Source organism: Mauremys reevesii, linkage group 22, assembly GCF_016161935.1.
Source record: "Mauremys reevesii isolate NIE-2019 linkage group 22, ASM1616193v1, whole genome shotgun sequence".
Lineage (NCBI taxonomy): Eukaryota > Metazoa > Chordata > Testudines > Geoemydidae > Mauremys > Mauremys reevesii.
Window position 1 is genome coordinate 8,250,661 of NC_052644.1, and position 22,036 is coordinate 8,272,696.

Here is a 22,036-nt window from a genome sequence, read left to right on the forward strand (position 1 = left end):
GGACCAGTTCTGCTGACTCCCTGTGAACCAGCCCCAGGAACAGCCCCTGCACCCCATGTGTACCAGAACCAGCAGTTGCAAGAGGGGTTTGTTTGCTCAGCATGTTTCAGGAACACGTATTTCACAATCCCGTGATAGAAATAAAGCCACCGTGCAGGGCATGAGGGTCACTTCTCCTCTGTGGGTTCAGTTGCACACGCATTGGATCACTTCGGGGGGGGGCGGCGGAGGGAGGGGTCTCTACAGTGAGATGCCTGTCACACCCCCCCTGACCTCTTGGGTCCCTGCCCTCTTGGGTGCCTTCCCCATCTCTTCAGCCTCCCAGCCTGTGACCATCACATAGAGCTCAGCCTGCCTCTCTCACAAGGACGATCGCCTGCCCTAACCCCTGGCCACGCTGCCCCACAAGGACTGTGCGATGAACATGGGGTTTCCTGGGTGCCTCCTGCTCCCAGCTGGGCACCCCCTTGGCAGGAGCTCGGCTGCCTGCGCTGGAGCCGGGAACACAAGGATCCCCATCCTCCTGGCCTGGCTTTGGGGTGAGTGGCCTTTTCCCTTTGCTCTGGCTTTGAATAGCCCTGGGGGCAACCTGTGATTCTCCAGCCCCACCTGTCAGACACAGCATAGCTGTGTCCTGGGAGCCAGGACTCCTGGGGTCTATTCCTGCCTTGGGAAGGGGAGTGGAGTCTAGCAGTTAGAATAGTGGGTGGTACCAGGATCTATCTAGCTGCACATACGATTTTACAATACAATTAGTTAAACTTTTGTTAAGTGTTAAAAGAGTAAAAAGAAACCGGCATGTCTCTGACTCCTGGAGGTGTTTCCCAGCCGCCCTCGGCTGGTCTCTTTAGGAACCTGGGACACAGGGCTGGAAGGGCGTGTTATAGAATCCCAGTCACACACTTATCAAGCGCCATCTTCACGTGAGTTAGCGCGTTCTCCCCTCACCCATTAGGAGGCTGTTCCCGAGCCACCTTCTCATTTCCAGCCTGTCATGACTCCTGGACAGTTTATCCCCATTTTTTCTTGTGCCAGCACTGTCCTTTGGCTTCAGTAGCTCTTCTCACTCTCCGGGGTTCCCCCGATGAATTCATACAGAGCAACCAGATCCCTGCTCAGCCTCTGCTGTGCCAGACAAACCAGCCAAGCTCTTCCAGGCTCCTCTCATACGACCAGCCTCCATCCCCCAACCACCCTAGCAGCTCTTCTCTGCATCTGGTCCCACCTCAATCCATCTGTCCTGCATGCGGGTGACCAGAACTGCACACAGGATTCCCCGAATGACATAACTCCTGTCTTGCTCTTATTGTGTTTGTTCAGTGTTTGAGGCTCCATTTCTTAACTATTATTAACTATTATTTATTATGCAAACAGAAGAATTCATGTTACGGCAGCACTGTAGGCCGAGCTCAGGGCCCTGTGGTGCTGGGCTCTGCACTGGCAGGCGACAGGCAGTCTCTACCGCCAAGAGCTGAGTCTAAATGGAGAGGATAGAGAGAGGCAATAGGGGCACAGAGAGGGGATGTGATAGCAGCTGTTGGGAACAGAGCCCTGGTCTCATCACTCCCAGCCCGGTGCCCCTCAGCACTGCCGCTGTGCTTGGTGCTGTACAACACACAACCAGAGACAGTCACTGGGGCCACAGTCAGCCATGAAATGTGCTGTCCCCAGACACAGCCCGTCTCAGACTCAGGTAGGCACTGACAGAACTTGGAGAACAAAGACAAGTTAATAGTAAAATCTCAGCTCCCTCTCAGCATCCACCAGCATTTCCAGAGGGCCAGCAATCCACTTTGTAAGCCCCAATATAGAGATGATGGCTCTTTCACTAGATGCTAAAAGAAGAGTTCATCACTGAGAAAGTTTGCAGATGACACAGTTGGGGAGTGTAAATAATGAAGAGGACAGGTTGAGAGATCTGGATGCTTGGTAAACTGGGTGCAAGCAAACAACATGCATTTTAATACAGCGGCACGCAAATGTATAAATCTGGGGACCAAGACCATTGGCCATACTTACATGGTGAACTCTCTCCTAGGAAGCAGTGCCCCTGAAAAAGATTTGGGGGTCACGATGGATAATCAGCTGGTCATAGGTTTATTCCCCACTTTGAACTTTAGCGTTCATAAGATGGGGACCTGCATGGACTCCTCTAAACTAAAATCCTAGTTTAGATCTGGTTCTTGCTGCCACCAGTCAAGTTTTAAGTGTCTGACACACTCCCTGTTCCCCCAAAAACTTCCCCTGGGGAACACAGATCCAAACACCTTGAATCTCAACACAAAGGGAAATAATTTATTTCCCCCACCTTCTTCCCCCTCCCCTTGTCCTTGGGAGAGATACCTTGATTCAAACTCCTTGAATCAAACAAAGAGGGATTCACTTTTCTCCCTCCCCTTCCCTTGAAAATCCAAACAAGGGAAGAAATCACTCAGGTTCTAAAAGAAAAGATTTTATTAAAGAAAAAAAAAGTACACTCTCTCTGTATTACCAGGATGAAAAAATACAGGGTCTAGCTTATAAGAACTGGAGAGACTTCCCCTCCCTCCTCCTCAGAATAATCAAAGTAACAACAAACAGAAATAAAGAATTTATCCAGCAACACACAATTGCAAATGCAGAAATAAAATTATAAGACTAATCCGCCTTTCTAATACTTACTATACTGAATAGAAGAAGATACTTAAGAAAACCTGGAGAGATGGAAAATATGTCTGGTCACCCTTAAATCCAAAGAGAGACAAAGACCCAAACAAAGAAACACAGACAACGACTTCCCTCCACAGAGATTTGAAATTATCTTGTCCCTTGATTGGTCCTCTGGTCAGGTGTTCATCAGGTTACTGAGCTTGTTAACCCTTTCCAGGTAAAAGAGATCTTAACTCTGATCTGTTTATTTATGACACAGCTGAACACAAGCTCCCAGTGAGACACTGTGGCCAAAAGAGCTGCTGTGATCCTGCGATGCACAAACGGGGGAATCTCTAGTAGGAGCAGAGAGTTTATTTTACCTCCGCACTTGGCACCAGTGTGATCAATGCTGTAATTCTGTGTCCAGTTCTGGTGTCCCCAATTCAAGAAAGATGTTGATGAGCTGGAGAGGGCTCAGAGAAGAGCCGTGAGAACGAGTAAGGGACTAGAAAACCTATTTAATCTGTTTAGCTTAACAAAGAGAAAGTTAAGGGGTGACTTGATCACAGTCTGTAAGTATCTACATGGGCCCGGGGAACAAGTATTTCATAATGGGCTCTTCAGTCTAGCAGAGAAAGGGGGAACAGGAGCCAATGGCTGGAGTTGAAGCCAGACAAACTCAGACTGGAATGAGGCATTTACCAAGGGTTGTGGTGGATTCTTCATGATTTTTGACAACTTTTAACTCAAGATTGGATATTTTTCTAAACATTCTAGGAGTTATTTCAGGGCAGGTCTCTATACAGGACTCAGGCTAGATGACCACAGTGGTCCCTTTTGACCTATGAATCTATGAATCTGTAAAACCCTCGAGTCAGACTGAAACTTTCTATCATCCCATGAGACGGTGCTGGGTGTGCGGGGCTGGGGCAGGTTTGTGGAGCCCCTGGACTCTCACACAGTTGCAGAAACACTGCATTCAAAGTTTCTCCCTTGATCTGAGAGCAGCACTGCTGGGCCCCCAGGTCTGGTGAAGAATTAATTCACTAGAATGAATGTATTACATTGATTCATTGTGTACTTATTAGCCTCAGTGAAATCCAAACCGATTATCAGCTCACCCACGATCCTGGCTTCTTGCTCGAATTCCAGTGCTCCTGTTTTCAAACCCAATTTCCCCCATTTTTGGAAGGACACAACTCCCCAGTCACAGGTCATGTCTACACTGCGCACAGAGCCAGCTGTGGGGGTGTGAATTGCAGAGTGCACCAAAGAGCTGCACTTGGATGGAGCTGTGTGGATGCTGCTGGCGCGAACTGAAGGTTCCTATTTTGAGTTAATGCCCTGTGAAAGAGGACTACGGTAACTATGTAAGACCCCCCCCACCCCCGTACCCTGGGCGGGCAGGGGGAGTTCACACACTGTAACTGCCCCCCCATACACACGCACACTGGGGAGGCAGGGGGAGGTCATGCACCGTAATTGTTCCTCCCACCAACTGAGGAGAGTGCTAGGCCTGGCCAGATCTCGGGGGAGCAGGGTGTATCATGCATCTGTCCCAAGTGTGGTCTGGCTACAGAATTTGCTGGTCCACCTCTGCTGTGTTCATCCTTAGATCCTTTAATGCCCTGCCAGGGACGGCTGAGGTTCGGCTCCCTAAGGGATGTTACACACAGCGCCACCCAGTGGCTGAGCAGAGCACTACAGGTTAACATCCCAGTCCATCTCCCCCATTAAGTTCCATGTTCCTGCCATTTATTCACACTGTCACGCTGGCTGTGAAGTTCAGGACGGATCAGTCTGTTCAGTGTCTCTGAACCACCCTGGGTTCCTAACTGCAAAATGCCAACATGTAGCAGCTTGGCCATCTGGCTGGCTGCTAGTTACAATGACTGACTGGGGTTGTTCTGGAATCCTTGAGTCGTCTTCTCGTTCAGCATCCGCCGTCTGTCGGGTTTGCTCTGTGCAGGGCCGGCTCTAGGCACCAGTGCTACAAGCATGTGCTTGGGACGGCACTTTCCAAGGGGCGGCACTCCCACCCCCCCACCTTTTTTCTTGGGGAGCAAAAAGCCGGGAGCCGGCCCTGAACCAACATGTTCCCTTTCAGCGGAGGCTTTCAGGCTGAGCTGGAACTGACACTGCAGTTCTGTCTGCAGTGGCTACATGGTGCTCATGGCAGCCTGAGTTGCACAGGCTGGACTGCAGTTCAGGCTGCCTGCCGCTGGGAAGCTCGAGCATCATCCCCCGGAGCTGGGCCCGGGCTGCGGCGGTGAGAGGGGCTCAGCTCCGGGGGATGATGCTCTGACTCCCCAGCGGCAGGGCAGCCTGAACTGCAGGCCAGCCTGGGTGGGTGTGAGGAGCCGGGGAGGGAGGGAAGCAGGGCCCGGGATGCAGGGATAGGGTCCTGCTGCCGCCACCGCTGCTGCTCCGAGTCTCCCCAGGCAGCGTGGTGTTTCCCCGCCCAGGTGGGCTGTGTAGGGCGCCACTGGGCTGGGCAGGGGGAGCGGATCCCGGCTCGTGCGCTGACAGGGCGAGTGGCTGGGCAGCCCGAGCTGCCAGGGAGCTGCCCCCTCCTGCCCCTGGACCCAGCTCGCTGCACACCTCTCCTGCCTCAGCCTCGCACTGCCTGCCCTGGGCGGGGAGAGGCAGAGCCCGGCTCCGAGCGGGGCAGCAGAGGATACTGCCCCGCCAGGGGACCCCCGCGGCTCGGGCACCTGGGGGGTCAGTGTCTGTCCTCTCAGCTCTGCCTGTAGGGGGCTGGGGAAGCAGCTGTCAGCACCTGCCCCTCTCAGCCCTGGCACCCCCCATCCTGCTCGCAGCCCCTCCACTTGTCCCTCCCCCCATCGCTCCTTCGCCGCACCCCTTCCCCTTGTACTCTCCCTTCACCCACACCTCTCCCCTTGTACCCTCCCCCAGTCCTCTCCTCCCGCACCTCCTCCTTCCCCTGCACCTCCTCTCTTCTCCCGCAACCCTCCTGATAACCCCTCTCCTCCTCCGTGAGTACATCACACCCCGCTTCTCTGCCAGTGTAGAGCCCCCAAGCACCCCCACACCCGCTCTGCTGCCTGAACCCTCTTTACTAGATCCCCATCCCTTTCCGGGTACAAGGTTTGAGGGTTACTCCATGTGCATTTGGAGCACTAAAGATGGGGTTGCAGGGGGTGGGGGGAGATTTATACTAAAGTGAAATAAAAATAGGAGAAATGGTTTGATCCCCACTGCAAGTGTAAACGGGGATTGCTGTGGTGAACGAGGAGGTCACGTTTGTTGGGGGGAGCCCAGGGCTAGGGCGGCAGGGGGTGGGGGAGGGCATTGGTGGGGAGGGGAGAGCCCAGGGCTGAGGTGGGGGGCAGCCAAACTTTTTTTTGCTTGGGGCGGCAAAAAGCCTAGAGCCGGCCCTGGCTCTGTGGATGGTTTCTGTTGAACACAGTTCCAGACCCGGCAGGCCTCAAGCTGAGTGATGGCTCTTGTAAACGTGTCTGTTGTGTAGGGGCCAGCTGCCCTCACTGGCACTGGGTGGGTTGTTTGGCTGCCCTCGCCCCATGCCAGGAGAGGGGGGAGGGGTCAAGGAGCAGTTGGGACCCTGGGACTCTGGCCAATCAGAGAACTCCAGACTAGGGCCAATGGATAGTAGCCAGTGCCCCAAGTCAGTCTGATTGACCAGGCAGCCTGATTGGCCCACAATCAGGGAGCCCGGCTAAGGTCCCAGCCTCTGTGCATGCTGGGGAAGGAGACAGCGAGAGCAGCCCCAGGGGAGGAGCTGGGGCGGAGCCAGGGGGACAAAAGCCGTGTGAGAGGGTGGGAGGGGCTGAGTAAAGACCCAGCCACATATGTGGGGGCTGGTGAGGGGGGCAGGGCTGGGGCCAGCAAGTGGGAGGAGGGTCAGTAAGAGGCTGGGGCCAGGGTTGGTGAGAGTCTGGGGCAGGGCCCAGGGGGAGAGTTGTGGGGGGCTGGGCCAGGATTGGTGAGGGGGTGGGGCCGGGGTGGGTCGGAGGGCAGGGCGATTGTTATATCCTTGGGGCAGCCGGTGTAGGAAGCAATCACTTGAGGCCAGAGAGCAGGCAGCTAACCAAAACCTCCATTTTATTTACATATATACAGAGAGCTCCTCAACCGGTTGGAACCGGTTGAGCTAACCCATAATAATCTAACTCAGTTGCCATAGCAACAAAACCATGACAACCAAATACACAACATATTCCTCCCCCCCTAATAAGAACATCCCCTAAATAAAACACACACTAGACTAGAGAAGGAGGGTAGACTGCCTCCATTCCCGGCTAAACCCTGGGGATTATTTTGCCCCATAACCGTGGGTTCGCCCTAGCTAAAGATCCAGCCGATGAGGAGGTCTTCTGTCTCTAGGTGGATTACGGCGAACTACTGGTGTTGTTGCACCCGAAAGCACTAGGGGCTCAGGGTCCGCAGCACGAACAGGTGAGGAGGGGGTATCAGCTCGTGCTGGGCAAAGGGGTATCTCAGCCGCCGGCAGTAATGGAGGAGAACAGTCAGAAACAGGTGACTCGTGATGCGATCCTCACCAGAAGAGGTGAAGTCAGACCCTCAACTGCAGATGGGTCCTGAGGACTGGCATGACCTGGCAACAGCTGATCTACATGTCGCGCCAGGTAAGATTCTCTGCAGTCCGGACTGTGTAGGAAACAGGTCCTGTTTGAGTGATGACTGTGGCCAGAACCCATTTAGCTCTGGAAGTATAATTCCGAGCCAAAACTGGCTGTCCCGGGCTAAAGGTTCGGTCTTTTGCTCTGGGTGCCCGTCTGATGACTTGATATTGCTGCTGATGTTGCACAATTTGTCGGGGTTCAGAAGGTTTCAGCAGATCAAAGCAAGTGCGCAGCTGTCGTCCCATCATTAGAAAGGCCGGAGATGCGTGGGTCGTAGCATGAGGTGTGTTTCTGTAGGAAAGTAAAAGGTATCCAGACGCTTTTGAATGGAGTGATGTCCTTGCTGATTTCAAAGCGTTTTTCATTGTCTGCACAAATCTTTCAGATAATCCGTTGGTGGACGGATGATATGGTGCTGACGTGATGTGGTGTATCCCATTTGCTTTCATAAAATTTTGAAACTCCTGAGAAACGAACTGCGGTCCGTTGTCGCTCACAAGTTGTTCTGGCAGACCAAAACGACTAAAGAGTCCTCGTAGTTTTGGATAGTACTCTGCAGAAGTGGACTGCATTATAGAGACTTCTGGCCATTTAGAATGGGCATCTATTGCCACCAAGAACATGCTTCCTTCAAGGGGGCAGCAAAGTCAACGTGAATACGTTGCCACGGGTTTTCAGGCCAGTCCCATGGGTGTAGGGGTGCCCACTGGGGTGCATTCCTCACACCCTGACATGACATACAAGCTTTTGCCTTCTCTTCAATAGCGCTGTCCAGTCCAGGCCACCAAAAATAGCTTCGTGCAATTTCCTTCATGCGCACTATTCCACAGTGACCGGAATGTAGCTGTTCTAACATCTGTGATCTCAGTGGTGGTGGAATAATGACACGTCTCCCCCACAACAAACAACCAGATTGGACCGATAACTCCGTCCGCTTGGACATGTAGGGAACAAGGTCGGATGAGACCGGAGAGGTTTGTCGAGATGTTCCATGCATCACCAGGTCCATAACGTGGGACAATACTGGGTCAACGCGAGTTGCCTTCTTTATCTGAGTAGCAGTGATGGGTGTATTCTCTACCTGTTCAAAGTAGAAGATTTCCTTGTGGGCACTATCGTGGTGTTTGACCGGCAAAGGCAACCTTGAGAGGCCATCTGCATTGCCGTGTAGAGTGGATTTCGATATTTGATTTCATATGTGTGTGCTGAAAGTAACAATGCCCAACGTTGCATACGACTAGCAGCTAATGGGGAATGCCTGTGTAAGGTCCAAAATTGATGTCAGAGGTCGATGGTCTGTGAGAAGAGTAAATTTTCGCCCAAACAGGTACTGATGAAACTTCCGAATTCCAAAAACAATTCCTAATGCCTCACGTTCGATTTGGGCGTAGTTAGTTTCTGCTTTGCTTAGAGTCGTGAAGCAAAAGCAATAGGTCTCTCTTCTCCTGAAGGCATAATATGTGACACGACTGCTCCCACTCCATAAGGGAGGCATCGCAGGCCAATTGCAGTGGTAAGGATGGATCAAAGTGCGTTAGAACTTCAGAATTTAGCAATGCATCCTTAGCTTTGTTAAACGCAACATCACAGGCTTCAGTCCACTTCCAGGCCTTGTTCTGCCCAAGGAGCTCATGAAGTGGTTTTAGCAGTGTGGCTAACTGTGAGATGAACTTTCCATAATAGTTCAGGAGTCCTAGAAACGAGCGCAGCTGGCTTACATTTCGAGGTGGGAGCCTCCACAATAGCTTTAACTTTTGCAGGGGCCTTATGAAGACCTGCAGAATCAATGATGTGTCCCAAATATTCAACAGAGGGCTTGAAGAATTCACACTTGTCTTTGCGAACTCGTAGGCCATACTCTTCCAGTCTTTGTAGGGTAACCTCTAAATTCTTTAAGTGATCCTCTTCATTTCTTCCAGTGACCAGGATATCATCCAGATAGCACTGAACTCCTGACAAGCCACACAAGATCTGGTCCATAGCCGTCTGGAACAGGCGGGAGCAGATGTTATTCGAAGGGTAGACGACAGTATCGATAAAGCCCCTTATGAGTCACAATAGTCAACAGCTCTTGGGACTTTTCATCGACGTGCATCTGTAAATATGCTTGACTCAGATCAATCTTACTGAACTTTTGTCCCCCAGCCAGGCCTGCGAAGAGGTCATCGATGCGGGGAAGTGGGTATTGCTCTGCACACAACACTGGGTTGACAGTGACTTTAAAATCACCGCAAATCCGGAGAGAGCCATCTTTCTTCACGATTGGAACGATAGGAGTGGCCCATGAGCTATGGGTAACTGGTATTAGGACTCCATTGGTGACCAGGCGCTCCAGGTCTGCTTCAACTTTTGGCCTGATGGCATATGGCACAGTTCGGGCTTTCAGATATTTTGGTGGACTGCCAGGTTTAATGTTCAATGTCACAGTGATTCCCTTCATACTTCCCAAATCATCTCCAAAAACAGCAGCATGTTTCCTTAGTATAGGGGTTAGACTGGTTTCTTCTTTAGTCATCCGGTGCACTTCTGCCCAGTTCAGTTGAATCTTCCCAAGCCAAGACCTACCCATTAAGGCTGGGTAGTTACCTCTCACCACAAACAGTGGCAATTTAGCCACCTGTCCATTGAGCTCCACCTTAACATCAATAGTGCCCAGCATAGGCACAGCTTCTCCCGTATACGTCTTCAGAACAGTTTTTGTTGCCTTAAGCGGAAGATGCTGTAGCTTTTCTTTATACACAGTCTCGGAGATCAGTGAGACGGCTGCACCGGTGTCCAGTTCCATGCGTATACGTTTGCCATCCAATAACGGGGTTACCCAGTATTCATGTGAGCCCATTGCCAAAGACAAAACATGCAGTGGCACTTCCTCTTGCGATGAGGTGTCACCTTGATCATCCTGGGTCTGCTCTAGGGTATGCAGGGTTCCTCTTTTTGTCGGACAGACCACAGGCCTCTTTTTCTTTTGTTTACAGGCACACTCAATGTGTCCCTTTTTGCCACAATGTCGACACACCAGGTCCTTACACCAGCATTCTGATGCCTGGTGACCCAGCTTACCACACCGGTAACATTCTTGACTCTGCACAGTTTTGTAGGTCGGTTCTTGTGACACTTTTTGCACCCTAGGGGGTGCACCGATGTATTGTGCCTCCCTTGTAGCCAGTTCCATGGAGACAGCAATATCAACAGCCTTCTGTAAGGTAAGCTGAGCCTCTGTCAGTAGGCGCTTCCGTATAGCTTCACTGTACAGGCCACACACTAACCTGTCACGCAGGGCATCATGTAACATTTCTTTAAATTCACAGTGTTCTGCTAGCTTTTTTAAAATGGCTACAAATTGTACAACTGTTTCATCTTCCTTTTGGTCTCTTTGGTGGAACCTATATCTTTCAGCAATTACCAGTGGTTTTGGGGAGAAATGAGACCCCAGGATTTCCACAATGTCACTGTAAGATTTAGTCTCAGGCTTAACAGGGTGTAGTAAGCTGCGTAGCAGAGAGTAGGTTTTAGCCCCTACAACAGTTAAGAATATTGGCACCTTCTTCGCTTCTGTAATGTCATTTGCAATACCAAAAGCTCAAAACGCTCAGTATACACATGCCACTGCTCTGTATTCTCATCAAAAGGCTCCAGGGGCCTGGTCAGAGTAGCCATGATTTTTAGTTTCACTTTCACAGTCAGTGCAAAGAAGCAGCTTTTTTCCTTTGTTTGGTCTTTACCTTGACTTCTACTTCCTTCTGTTACTGGAGCAGCACCGGAATCCCATCCTCGTCGCCAGTGTTATATCCTTGGGGCAGCCGGTGTAGGAAGCAATCACTTGAGGCCAGAGAGCAGGCAGCTAACCAAAACCTCCATTTTATTTACATATATACAGAGAGCTCCTCAACCGGTTGGAACCGGTTGAGCTAACCCATAATAATCTAACTCAGTTGCCATAGCAACAAAACCATGACAACCAAATACACAACAGCGATGGTCAGTGCAAGGGGGCAGGGTCAGCTAGGGAGGTGGGGCTGGGGTCAGTGACGGGAGCAGGGCCAGCGAATGTGACCAGGAACAGTGCGGGGACAGGGCCAGGATTGCTGAGGGGGGTGGGTCACAGGTCAGTGAGGGGCCGGGTCCAGGACATTGAGAGGGTGAGACCAGCAAGGGGGTGGGGTGAGGATTGATGAGAGGCTGGGGCGGGGCAGGGAGTGGGGCCAGTGAGCAGGGTGAGGGTTGGTGCGGGGGGCAGGGTGAGAGCCCGTGGGGGGACAGGCCAGGGTCAGTGGGGAAAGGGTCGGGGGGGGCAGGGCCTGTGAGTGGGGTAAGTGTTGGCAAGTGGGGTCAGAGGCAGGGGGTGGCAGGGCCAGGATCCGTCAGGAGGCAGGGTGAGGAGTGGTGAGGGGCGAGGTTCAGTGAGGAAGGTGGGACGAGGGTTTCTGAGAGGGGTGGGACGACGGTTTGTGAAGGGGGTGGGACCCTGCCGTGAGATGGTGACAGGCCTAGCCTGGCAGAGCCCCACGGAGGGGAGCGAACCCAGCAGCAGAGACAGGGGCTGCAGAAGGGACTTGGGGGTTCAGGACCTTGCTGTGAGGGAGCAGGAGACAGGCAGAGACCCAGCGAGGGAGAGTGAGTGGGCAGCTGGGACGGCCCAGAAACAGTCCCCCACTCCTGAGACCTGCCATGCAGGGAGCCATGACTACCCTGGCCTGGGGCATTTCCAGCAGCCCCTGAGCCAGGCAGATGACTGCAGCTGGCTCTGCACAGGCTTGTCTGATCTGGTCCTGAGGCAACGCCCCTGCATTAGTGGAGCACGGCCTGGACAAAGGCGACCCCACCTCACAGCAGGCTGAGGAGTCCATGGCTCAGAGGACGAGTTTTTCTTTTCTCAATTTCTCTCCTTTTCAGTTGACTTTTGGCTACAGGGACTGAGCAGCCTGCTGCCCCGGTGAGTACTCGGCCGGGGCATTCACTGGTGTGGGAGGTGGGTCTTCGTCACGGACGAAAGCTACTGCGGTAGAACATCTAGTGACCCACCATTCTCTCTCAGGGGAGAAGACGTGGGGCTAGCGCAAAAGGAGAAAAAAGGGGGGAAGTCTGGACACTGCTGTGATAATTTGTGTGGAACGTCGAGGGAAGCCATAACCCAGGGGATGGAACATCGCTCTCATCACACCCCCTTCTGGTGCTTGCAAACCGAAGAGCCAAATTTCAGCACCCAGAGAAGAGACTGTTACTGCTGAATGTGTGTTGGTTTGTATGTGTACACACAGAGTAAATAGTTCAGTGTGCTTCCCATCTGGGTGTAGGCTGCAGTGTGATGATTTGTTTAGTATGTTTTAAAATCTCTCAGCTGCTTAGTGTATTCTGTAGCCTGCTAACAAGTTTCCTCCCAGTTTCGGGCTGTTCCTGAGAGAAATAAATCTGTTGTATTTGAGTTGGCATTTTGTGTGTGCCCCTTTTAACAGCTCAGGTGTGGATACAGCTATTACCCCAGTTAGGGGAATGTTACTCATTGGGAATCTATTTAGTAGCCAGGCAGGAGCAATCCAGCTCGCAGATGGACCCGATGTGGATAAGAGGAGAAGCTGGGGAGGAGGTACTGTGGTGAGGGGACAAGGCAATGTGGAAGCCCCTTTGCCATAGTTTCCAGTGTTCAGATTCAGTCCTGGGGTCTCACGAGCAGCTGTGAGGTCCCACAAGAGGCAGGATGTCACGGACTCCCAGGACTTGTGCTCTCTCTTGGCTCTGGAAGGTTCCTAGGAGGAACCTCCTTCAGTGCGACAGCCCTGCTCAGGGGTCCACTCTCCTTCAGGGGTTAAGCCATTGTGCATGTAGGCTGGGATTTGTCCCTCTTAGCCTGGGTGTTCTCCCTCCTGGCTTCAGGGGTATTATGATAATTAGCTTTAACACTCTAGCATCTGTTTAAATGTTCTAACACTACAGCTACACTAGAGAGTTTACAGCAGTGGAGCTGCAGCGATGCAGTGGTGCTGATGTAAGCTCGCTAATGTAACCACTCTGAGCTGACGGGAGAGCTCTCCAGTCGTCTTAACTACTCCAGCCCCATGAGCGGCAGTAGTCATGTTAGTGGGAGAGCTTCTTCCACCCACATAGTGCTGTCCATACTGGTGCTTAGGTCAGTGTAACTTACATCGCTCACGTGGAGTGGTGGGGTGGCTTTTTCATACTCCTGAGCAACATAAGTTATACTGCAGCAAGTGCTAGTGTAGACATTGCCTAAGCTAGTTTCATGTTTTTCAAGTTGTCCTGCCTTTTGTTCTGTTGTTTGACTAATTCAGACTGGTTTGCTGTTTGAACAGCTGGGGCTAGAGTTAAATCTCTCTTCAGTTGTAGCTGCTGTGAAAGGATTTTATCTGTTAACCCAATAACCAGCTTGTCTGTGATATTTTCAAGCTTTGCATTCCCAAAATCACAGTTTTCAACCTATCTATGCGGAGCTCTTATAAAACATTCCAAACTTTCCCCGGGATCTTGAGTTCTCTGGTTCTTCCATAAGCCGCATTTCTCTGAGATATAAAGTATGCATCAAACATAGGCAGACTCCTTTCATAGTCACCTTTGTGACTCTCTTTAGTAACGTGAAAGGATTTAAAGATATGCTCTGCCAGCTTCCTGTAGCCGACATTAAAGAAGATACCCGCATCTCTCCAGTGTCTTTGTGCAGCTTGGCAGCAATGTGAAATCTTGTTTCCAGTGTGTCCATGGTGAAGTTTGTGAAAGCTGAAGTTCTCTGGGGCACTGAAGAGTGGCGTGGTGACGAGATCCTGCAACCTTTGTAGCTTTGTTCTATTTCTGTTCTTAGTTTACTCCAGACACCGTCGTGTTCTTCTGTACCAGACATGGACTGGTCACAGAGCTTGCTTTTACAGACCACAATCCTTTAATGCTCTGCCAGATATGGCTGAGATTAGCTTTAAAAAAGGTACAGTAACTCCCCATTTAACGTCCTCTCGCTTAACATTGTTTTGATCTTACGTCCCTGCTTCATTACAGAACATGCTACTTTAAAGTGGTGCAACGCTCTGCTATAATGTCATTTGGCCGCCTGCTTTGCCCACGGCTGGCAGCCCCGCTATCAGCTCCCCTACACACCCACCAGTGCCTCCCGCCCACTGGCGGACCCCACGGATTAGCGCCTTCCCCCCGCTCCCCCTGTCTCCTACCTACAGCAATCAGGAGACTGGGGGCGGGGGGAGGAGAAAGGATGTGGCATGCAGCTTCCCTGCTCCCTCCCCTGTCTCCTGAATGCTGCAAACCAGCTGATTGCTTCAGGCAGGAGACGGGAGGGAGCAGTGATTTCCCTACACCCACCCTGAATTTCCCCAACCCTCCCCCCCAGTTTTGTGAACTAGTTACATGCCAATTGAATAACTGTTTGGAAATCTGAATTGAAATTGAAACATTAATACACACTTTAAAAGCATATACAGTGTATGATAAAATACATGTATCTGAAAAAGTATAATAGATTTGAAAAGTATGAACATAGACTAGCTTCCTTGCTTCCTTCTACAGCTGTTGTTTTTTATGATGTCAGTACATTCATTTTGGTGATGTTGGCCAACCTAATAATTTCAAATGATGATTTGTAAGCAAAGTCTAAATGAGCTCTCCCTGACAGCTAGTGATGAGCTGGGGGGAAAGGCTTCAGGATCAGATTGTATTTACAGTCACACCTAATCTACCTAGGGATCCAGCAAACAGAGCTGTGTTGTCCAAGTGGTAGATTTTGGCTGGGGTTGGGTTACAAACCACTTGAATGTTGAGGGATGGGAGGGATGAAATGTTGTTCTTATTGTATGAGTGAAGGGCAGTAGAACTGTACTTAGCCTGTGCTTACTGAGCGCATCAAAAGAGAGAGGGTGGGGGCCTGTCCCTCTCCACTGTTTAAAGACAGAGCTGATTAGGCTCCATAGATAGTCTTTTGTTCTGTTAAATGACCACTGAAGCTGAAATAACTGATAATCAGGTCTAAGGCTTTGGCTACACTTGCATTTCAAAGCGCTGCTGCGGCAGCGCTTTGAAGCGCTAAGTGTAGTCAAAGCGCCAGCGCTGGGAGAAAACTCTCCCAGCGCTGTCCGTACTCCACTTCCCTGTGGGGAATAACGGACAGCGCTGGGAGCGCGGCTCCCAGCGCTGGGGCTTTGACTACACTGGCGCTTTGTAGCGCCGCAATTTGCAGCGCTGCAGAGGGTGTGTTTTCACACCCTGCTGCAGCGCTGCAAATTTGTAAGTGTAGCCAAGCCCTAAGTGCTTAGTCCTGCTGTGGGGACAGTGTTCATGTGGAAGAGACAGCCCAGCCTGCACTAGCAGTGAGGTTTCCCCCACTGAGAGCTCAGCTGAAATCACTTAGAGTTGGTGGAACCTCAAGAGACCAACTCGCAGAGGTCACAGTGGCAGGTGGCAGCAGAAGGTGACGGTGCAGGGCCATTGGCAACAGAGTGGTGGAGTGAACGGTGGCACAATGACCAGCAGTGGCCAGAGTGAACAGTGAGCTGCTGGAGGAACAAGCAAGGTGCCTTCTTGCCCTGCACCTGGCAGATGAACTCACGTGAAAGCACCTCTGAGCTCTGAGTCTCCACTGACCAAGGACAACACCAGTGAGTGGGGTGCAGTGGTGGGAAAAGTGAGGGGCCCGTTAAATAAACATTTGTTGGATTATATTTTAGCTCAATTTAGGGGAGGGAGGGATAGCTGAATGGTTTGAGCCTTGCCCTGCTAAATCTAGGGTTGAGTTCAATGCTAGAAGGGGCTATTTGGGGATCTGGGGCAAAACTCTGTCTGGGGGTGAGACTAGATTCCCTTCCAACCTCAATATTCTATGACTTTGCTCCAGAATGCTAGATTTGTAAATGGGAATAGCAACTTATATAAATGTTTCCTAGTAGGCCAAGATTTTTAAAATGCATTATTTGCCAAGGTTGTTATCTCACATCATTGCTATCTTGAGAGGTCATTATGTTGGTGAGTTTCTGTACTAAACATTTTTATTATTATAATTAATGTTTACATAAGAAGGGTCATACTAGTTCAGACCAATGGTCCATATAGCCCAGTATCCTGTCTTCCAACAGTGGTCAAGGCCAGGTACTTCAGAGGGAATGAACAGAACAGGTAATCAAGTGATCCATCCCCTGTTGCCCATCCCCAGCTTCTGACAAACAGGCTAGAGACACTCAGAGCATAGTGTTGCATCCCTCCCCATCCTGGCTAATAGCCACTGATGGACCTATTCTCCAGGAATTTATCTAGTTCTTTTTTTAATCCTGTTATAGTTTTGGTCTTCACAGCATCCCCTGGCAAATAGTTCCATAGGTTGACTGTATGTTGTGTGAAGAAGTACTTCCTTTTGTTTTTGTAAAAACTTGCTGCCTATTAATTTCATTGGGTGACTGCTAGTTCTTGTGTTATGTGAAGTACTAAATAAAATTTCCTTATTTACTTTCTTTACACCAGTCAATATTTTACAGCCCTCTATCATATCCCCCCTTAGTCATCTCTTTTCTAAGTTGAAAATTCCCAGTCATTTTAATCTCTCCTCCTGTTTCATACCCCTAATCATTTTAGTGCCCCATCTCTGTACATTTTCCAATTCCACTATATTTTTTGGGGGGATGGAGTGACCAGATCTGCACACAGTATTCAAGGTGTGCACATACCATGGATTTATATAGAGGCAATATGATATTTTCTGTCTTATTATCTATCCCTTTATTAATGATTCCCGACATTCCATTTGCTTTTTTGACTGCCACTGCACATTGAGTGGATGTTTTCAGAAAACTATCCACAATAATTCCAAGATCTCTTTCTTGAGTGTTAACAGCTAATTCAGACTCCATCATTTTGTATGTATAGTTGAGATTGTTTTCCAATATGCACTACTTTGCGTTTATCAACATTGAATTTCATCTGCCATTTTGTTGCCCTGTCACCCAGTTTTGTGAGATCCCTTTGTAACTTTTCGCAGTCTGCCTGGGACTTAGAATCATAGAATCATAGAATATCAGGGTTGGAAGGGACTTCAGGAGGTCATCTAGTCCAACCCCCTGCTCAAAGCAGGACCAAGTCCCAACTAAATCATCCCAGCCAGGGCTTTGTCAAGCCTGACCTTAAAAACCTCTAAGGAAGGAGATTGCACCACCTTCCTAGGTAACCCATTCCAGTGCTTCACCACCCTTCTAGTAAAAAAGTTTTTCCTAATATCCAACCTAAACCTCCCCCACTGCAACTTGAGACCATTACTCCTTGTTCTGTCATCTGCTACCACTGAGAACTGTCTAGATCCATCCTCTTTGGAACCCCCTTTCAGGTAGTTGAAAGCAACTATCAAATCCCCCCTCATTCTTCTCTTCTGCAGACTAAACAATCCCAGTTCCCTCAGCCTCTCCTCATAAGTCATGTGCTCCAGTCCCCTAATCATTTTTGTTGCCCTCCGCTGCATTCTTTCTAATTTTTCCACAGCCTTCTTGTAGTGTGGGGCCCAAAACTGGACACAGTACTCCAGATGAGGCCTCACCAGTGCTGAATAGAGGGGAATGATCACGTCCCTTGCTCTGCTGGCAGTGCCCCTACTTATACAGCCCAAAATGCCGTTTGCCTCCTTAGCTACAAGGGCACACTGTTGACTCATATCCAGCTTCTTGTGCACTGTAACCCCTAGGTCCTTTTCTGCAGAACTGCTTCCTAGACATTTGGTCTCTAGTCTGTAACAATGAATGGGATTCTTCCATCCTTAACTATCTTGAATAGTTTTGTATCATCTGCAAATTTTGCCACCTCACTGTTTACCCATTTTTCTTGAACATTTATGAATATGTTGAACAGTAATGGTCCCAACACCAACCCCTCAGGGATATCACCGTTTATCTCTCTCCATTCTGAAAAACTGATAATTTATTCCTACTTTTTATTTCCCATCTTTTAACCAGTTACTGACCCATGAGAGGACTTCCATCTTATCCCATGATGCTTACTTTTCAAAAGTCAATTTAAATTAAATACATTTTTTTTTAAAAATTATATTTTGTTAGAAATCTAGACCTGTTATGTGCTTTGGTGTAACTTGCATTATCCTTATGTTAAATTTGCATTATCCTAACAAAACATTTAGTTTATTCATATCTCTTTTATATATCTCATCGGCGCTGACACCCGCCCTGTAACTTTGAACACCTCCCCCAATTTCAGTTCCTGGGGAAACCACTGGGAGGGAGGGAGGAAGGGAGGAAGGGGAGAGGCTGTGCGCCACATCCTCACTGCTCCCCACAGCCTCCTGAACGCCGCAAGACAGCTGATTTCCACAGGCAGGAGGCGGGGGGATTAGGGGGAAGGCGCTGATCCCTGGGGGCTGCCGGCGGATGGGAGGCACTGGGGGGCAGGGGGCTGATGGGGGGCTGCCAGCCTGTTTAATACCTGTATTAAATTGCTTGTTTAAAATTGTTTAAAATGTATATAATGCCTTTTGTCTGGCAAAAAGAAAAATTCCCTGGAACCTAATCCCCCCTATTTACATTAATGCTTATGGGGTAATTGGATTCGCTTAACACTGTTTTGCTTAAAGTCGCATTTTTCAGGACCATAATTACAACATTAAGTGACAGAGGGGTAGCCGTGTTAGTCCGGATCTGTAAAAGCAGCAAAGAATCCTGTGGCACCTTATAGACTAACAGACGTTCTGCAGCATGAGCTTTCGTGGGTCAATACCCACTTCGTCGGATGCAATACCCACTTGGTATTAGTATTCACCCACGAAAGCTCATGCTACAAAACACCTGTTAGTCTATAAGGTGCCACAGGATTCTTTGCTGCTTTTGAGTAATTACTTTTATTTACACACATCGCCACCTAGTGGCTGATCAGTATAATGCAGTTTAGCACTCCCATTACACAGAGTGTGGGGCTGTCACACTCCAGGTCGGGGGGAAGCCAGGCCTGAGGGGAGCAGGGTGTGGGGGTCCTTCAGAGGTGCAGGCAGTGTGAAAGCTGGTGGCTTGGTTTGGAAGGGCTGGTGCAGCGTCACTGGTTCTGACGTCGCTCACCAGGTCTTGTCTTTTGCCGGCTACTTAGGGCTCTTCTGCACTGGAAACATTACGGTGGCAGCTCTGCAGCTACAGCACTTCTGTGTAGATGCGACTGATGCTGACAGGAGGGGCAGGAGGGTCAATCCACCTCTCTGAGAGGCAGTAGATAGGTCACTGAAATACAACATGCAGCTGAGTCTTTTCTCTCAGTGCATCAAGAGAGGCAGAGGAGAGCTGACTCAGGCCACTGCTTACATCAGCCAATGTTTGGAGATCCCTGAAGTGTCCAGTCATAGAGAAAGAGACTTACCTCATCTCTTTGCTTTCTTTCAGCTTCCATGACAGGATTCTCCATGGCAGGTAAATACAAACATAGGCAGAGGGTGCGGGGTCTGTCTGTATGTGTGGGGTGCATGCTGCAGGGTGCAGCTATCTCATAAATTGGGGTGAGGAAGGGCAGAGTTAAGGTTATTTAATCTAGTCGTTCAAGTGTAGGACTGGAGACCTGGGTTCAAATCCTGCCTCTGCCAGACTCGCTCCATGGTCTCAGCCCATTGCTTCCTCACTATGTGTCCTAGTTTCCCCACCAGTGAATTGTTAACAAGGCAGGCTGTGTGGCAGAGTGAAGGGCATCCTGGCTGTTGGATACCAGTGGAAATCCACATCCATCCAGCATCTGAAGGGCTCACCCTTGCCCAGTAAGGCCAATTGAAATTTGGGCTCTGGCAGTGGCTGTCTGAGCTGCATTAGCCTGGGATAGGATCTGCCCCAACAGATATTTTGCCTTTAGTTATTGTTAGAGCTGTTTCAGCTCAGCTCTGGCTGTGGCTGGTGAGTGGCCCCACCCCTGCACAGGGCCAGTGGAGATGCTGTGTACTGACACTGGGGCGCTGCGATGCTAGCTGGGCCTGTCAGAGGTGTGGGTGGGGTACCAGGAGATGGGCTGCCGAGGTGCCATCACCACAGGAGGGTGCTCAGTTCAGCATACGAGCGGCCCTGTCTGTCTGGACACTGTGGAATATAGAGGAGCCGAGTTAGCCCCAGTGGAGGCTTTGGGGGAGCAGAACTACAGCCCTGCGAGGCTGCTGCTGTTGGCTCTGGCCAGGCAGGGTCATCGGGGTGCAGACGGGGAGGGAGCCCAGGCAGGGGCAAAGGGCAGTTCAGTCTCCTGACTAGTTTTGCCCTTTGCCCCTCGGCTGGGAGCCGCTCAGACTGAGGGCTGGCCTGGCCTGCACACACCTGTCCTGTCATGGAGGGGAATTAACCCCAGCAGCTCATTTCACATTTTGGGCATCAGAGAGCTGCTATGGCTGCAACTTCCACTCACTACTAGCTTGGACCCAAGGCCCCAGATGTGAAAGCCCAGTGCCTGTTACCCCACGCCAGCCACTGCCCCGGCCTGAGCTGGGGTCAAATGGGAACTGGTGCCCTCCAGGGGAAAAGCCCTAGGTCTCCTTCTACCAATGTACTGCATCAGTTCATCCCCCTCGCACAGACTGTGCTGCAGCCAGTGTCCCCTGGAGAGAAAGACCCTGTGTCGCATTCTCCATCCCACGAGTCAGCCATTCCCCCATGCCTAGGGCTTGATCAGACCTGGTGACCTCCAGAGAGGAACCCCGCAGTGTCCTATTCTCAGCCTCCCTAAGCCAGCCAGTCTGCCACACTGGGACTGAATGGGAGCCAGAGCAAACTATAGGGAACAAGCCCCATATTCCTTTCCTCTAGCCCGTCCCTGAGTGTTTATTCCCTTGGGTGTTTGCAGACTCAGGTTTCTCAGAACTGGATCAGCTCCGACTGGTGAACGGCCCGAGTCGCTGTGCTGGGAGAGTTGAGGTGTTTCACGACCAGCAGTGGGGAACCGTGTGTGATGACGGCTGGGACTTAAAGGATGCTGGAGTCGTGTGCAGGCAGCTGGGCTGTGGGACAGCGTTATCAGCCCCAGATGGGGCTCACTTTGGGCTAGGATCTGACCCCGTCTGGCTGTCTCAAGTCAACTGCGCAGGAACAGAAGCTGCCCTCTCCGATTGCTGGTCTCTGTCTTGGGAAGAGGATTACTGTAACCACGGAGGAGATGCCGGTGTTGTGTGCTCAGGTAACCTTCATCTACCACCCTGCCTGTTGCAGGGAGCAGGGTGGGAAGCTCATTACGGGGCATTGTCCCCTCACAGCCAGTGCTGACCCCAGCATGGTGCTTAGGGCCTGTGCTTCAGGGAGCAATATGGCAGTTCCTGTAGGGAGCGCTCTCCTCTCAGTCTGAGCTGACCCTAATTCGCCTGTGCTGCAGTGAACAGTGTGGGGGCTCAGTAGGGGACGCTCACACTCTCCCCTTGATGTCAGTGCTGGCCCCAAAGGTCTTCACCCCTCGGCCCTCCGAGAGTCCCTCTGCAGCATCCAGTCCCTGTCTTCTGCTCCCAAAGGAACAGGGTCCCGAGGTGACCGGCTCTACCTCCCATCTCTGCCCCGATCAACACAGAGCTCTAGATCCCTTCATAGTCATAGAATCATAGAATAGCAGGGTTGGAAGGGACCTCAGGAAGTGTCTAGTCCAACCCCCTGCTCAAAGCAGGACCAGTCCCCAGACAGATTTTTACCCCAGGGGATAAGTCCTGAAGTTGTAACTTCCCCAAGAGCTGGGCACAGGAGACGCAATTCTTCCTCACTTCCTGTCCTATTACATATTCCCTGTTCTGTTTCTCAGCTGCCCTGTCCTACCCCAGAAGTGGCTGTATGTCAGGGGAGGGAGTCTTT

At 50.7% G+C, this 22,036-nt stretch overlaps 1 protein-coding gene across 1 annotated transcript in view; it reads left to right on the forward strand.

The window, feature by feature from the left end:
• The first annotated feature begins 328 nt into the window (after nucleotides 1-328).
• The window catches only part of LOC120388105 (soluble scavenger receptor cysteine-rich domain-containing protein SSC5D-like), a 60,710-nt gene continuing 39,002 nt past the window's right edge, over nucleotides 329-22,036 (forward strand). The window contains exons 1-3 of the mRNA XM_039509695.1: nucleotides 329-539; nucleotides 19,622-19,648; nucleotides 21,051-21,380. Coding sequence (XP_039365629.1) covers nucleotides 419-539; nucleotides 19,622-19,648; nucleotides 21,051-21,380 — 478 coding nt within the window. The 5' untranslated portion in view covers nucleotides 329-418. The remainder of the gene's footprint in view (nucleotides 540-19,621; nucleotides 19,649-21,050; nucleotides 21,381-22,036) is intronic.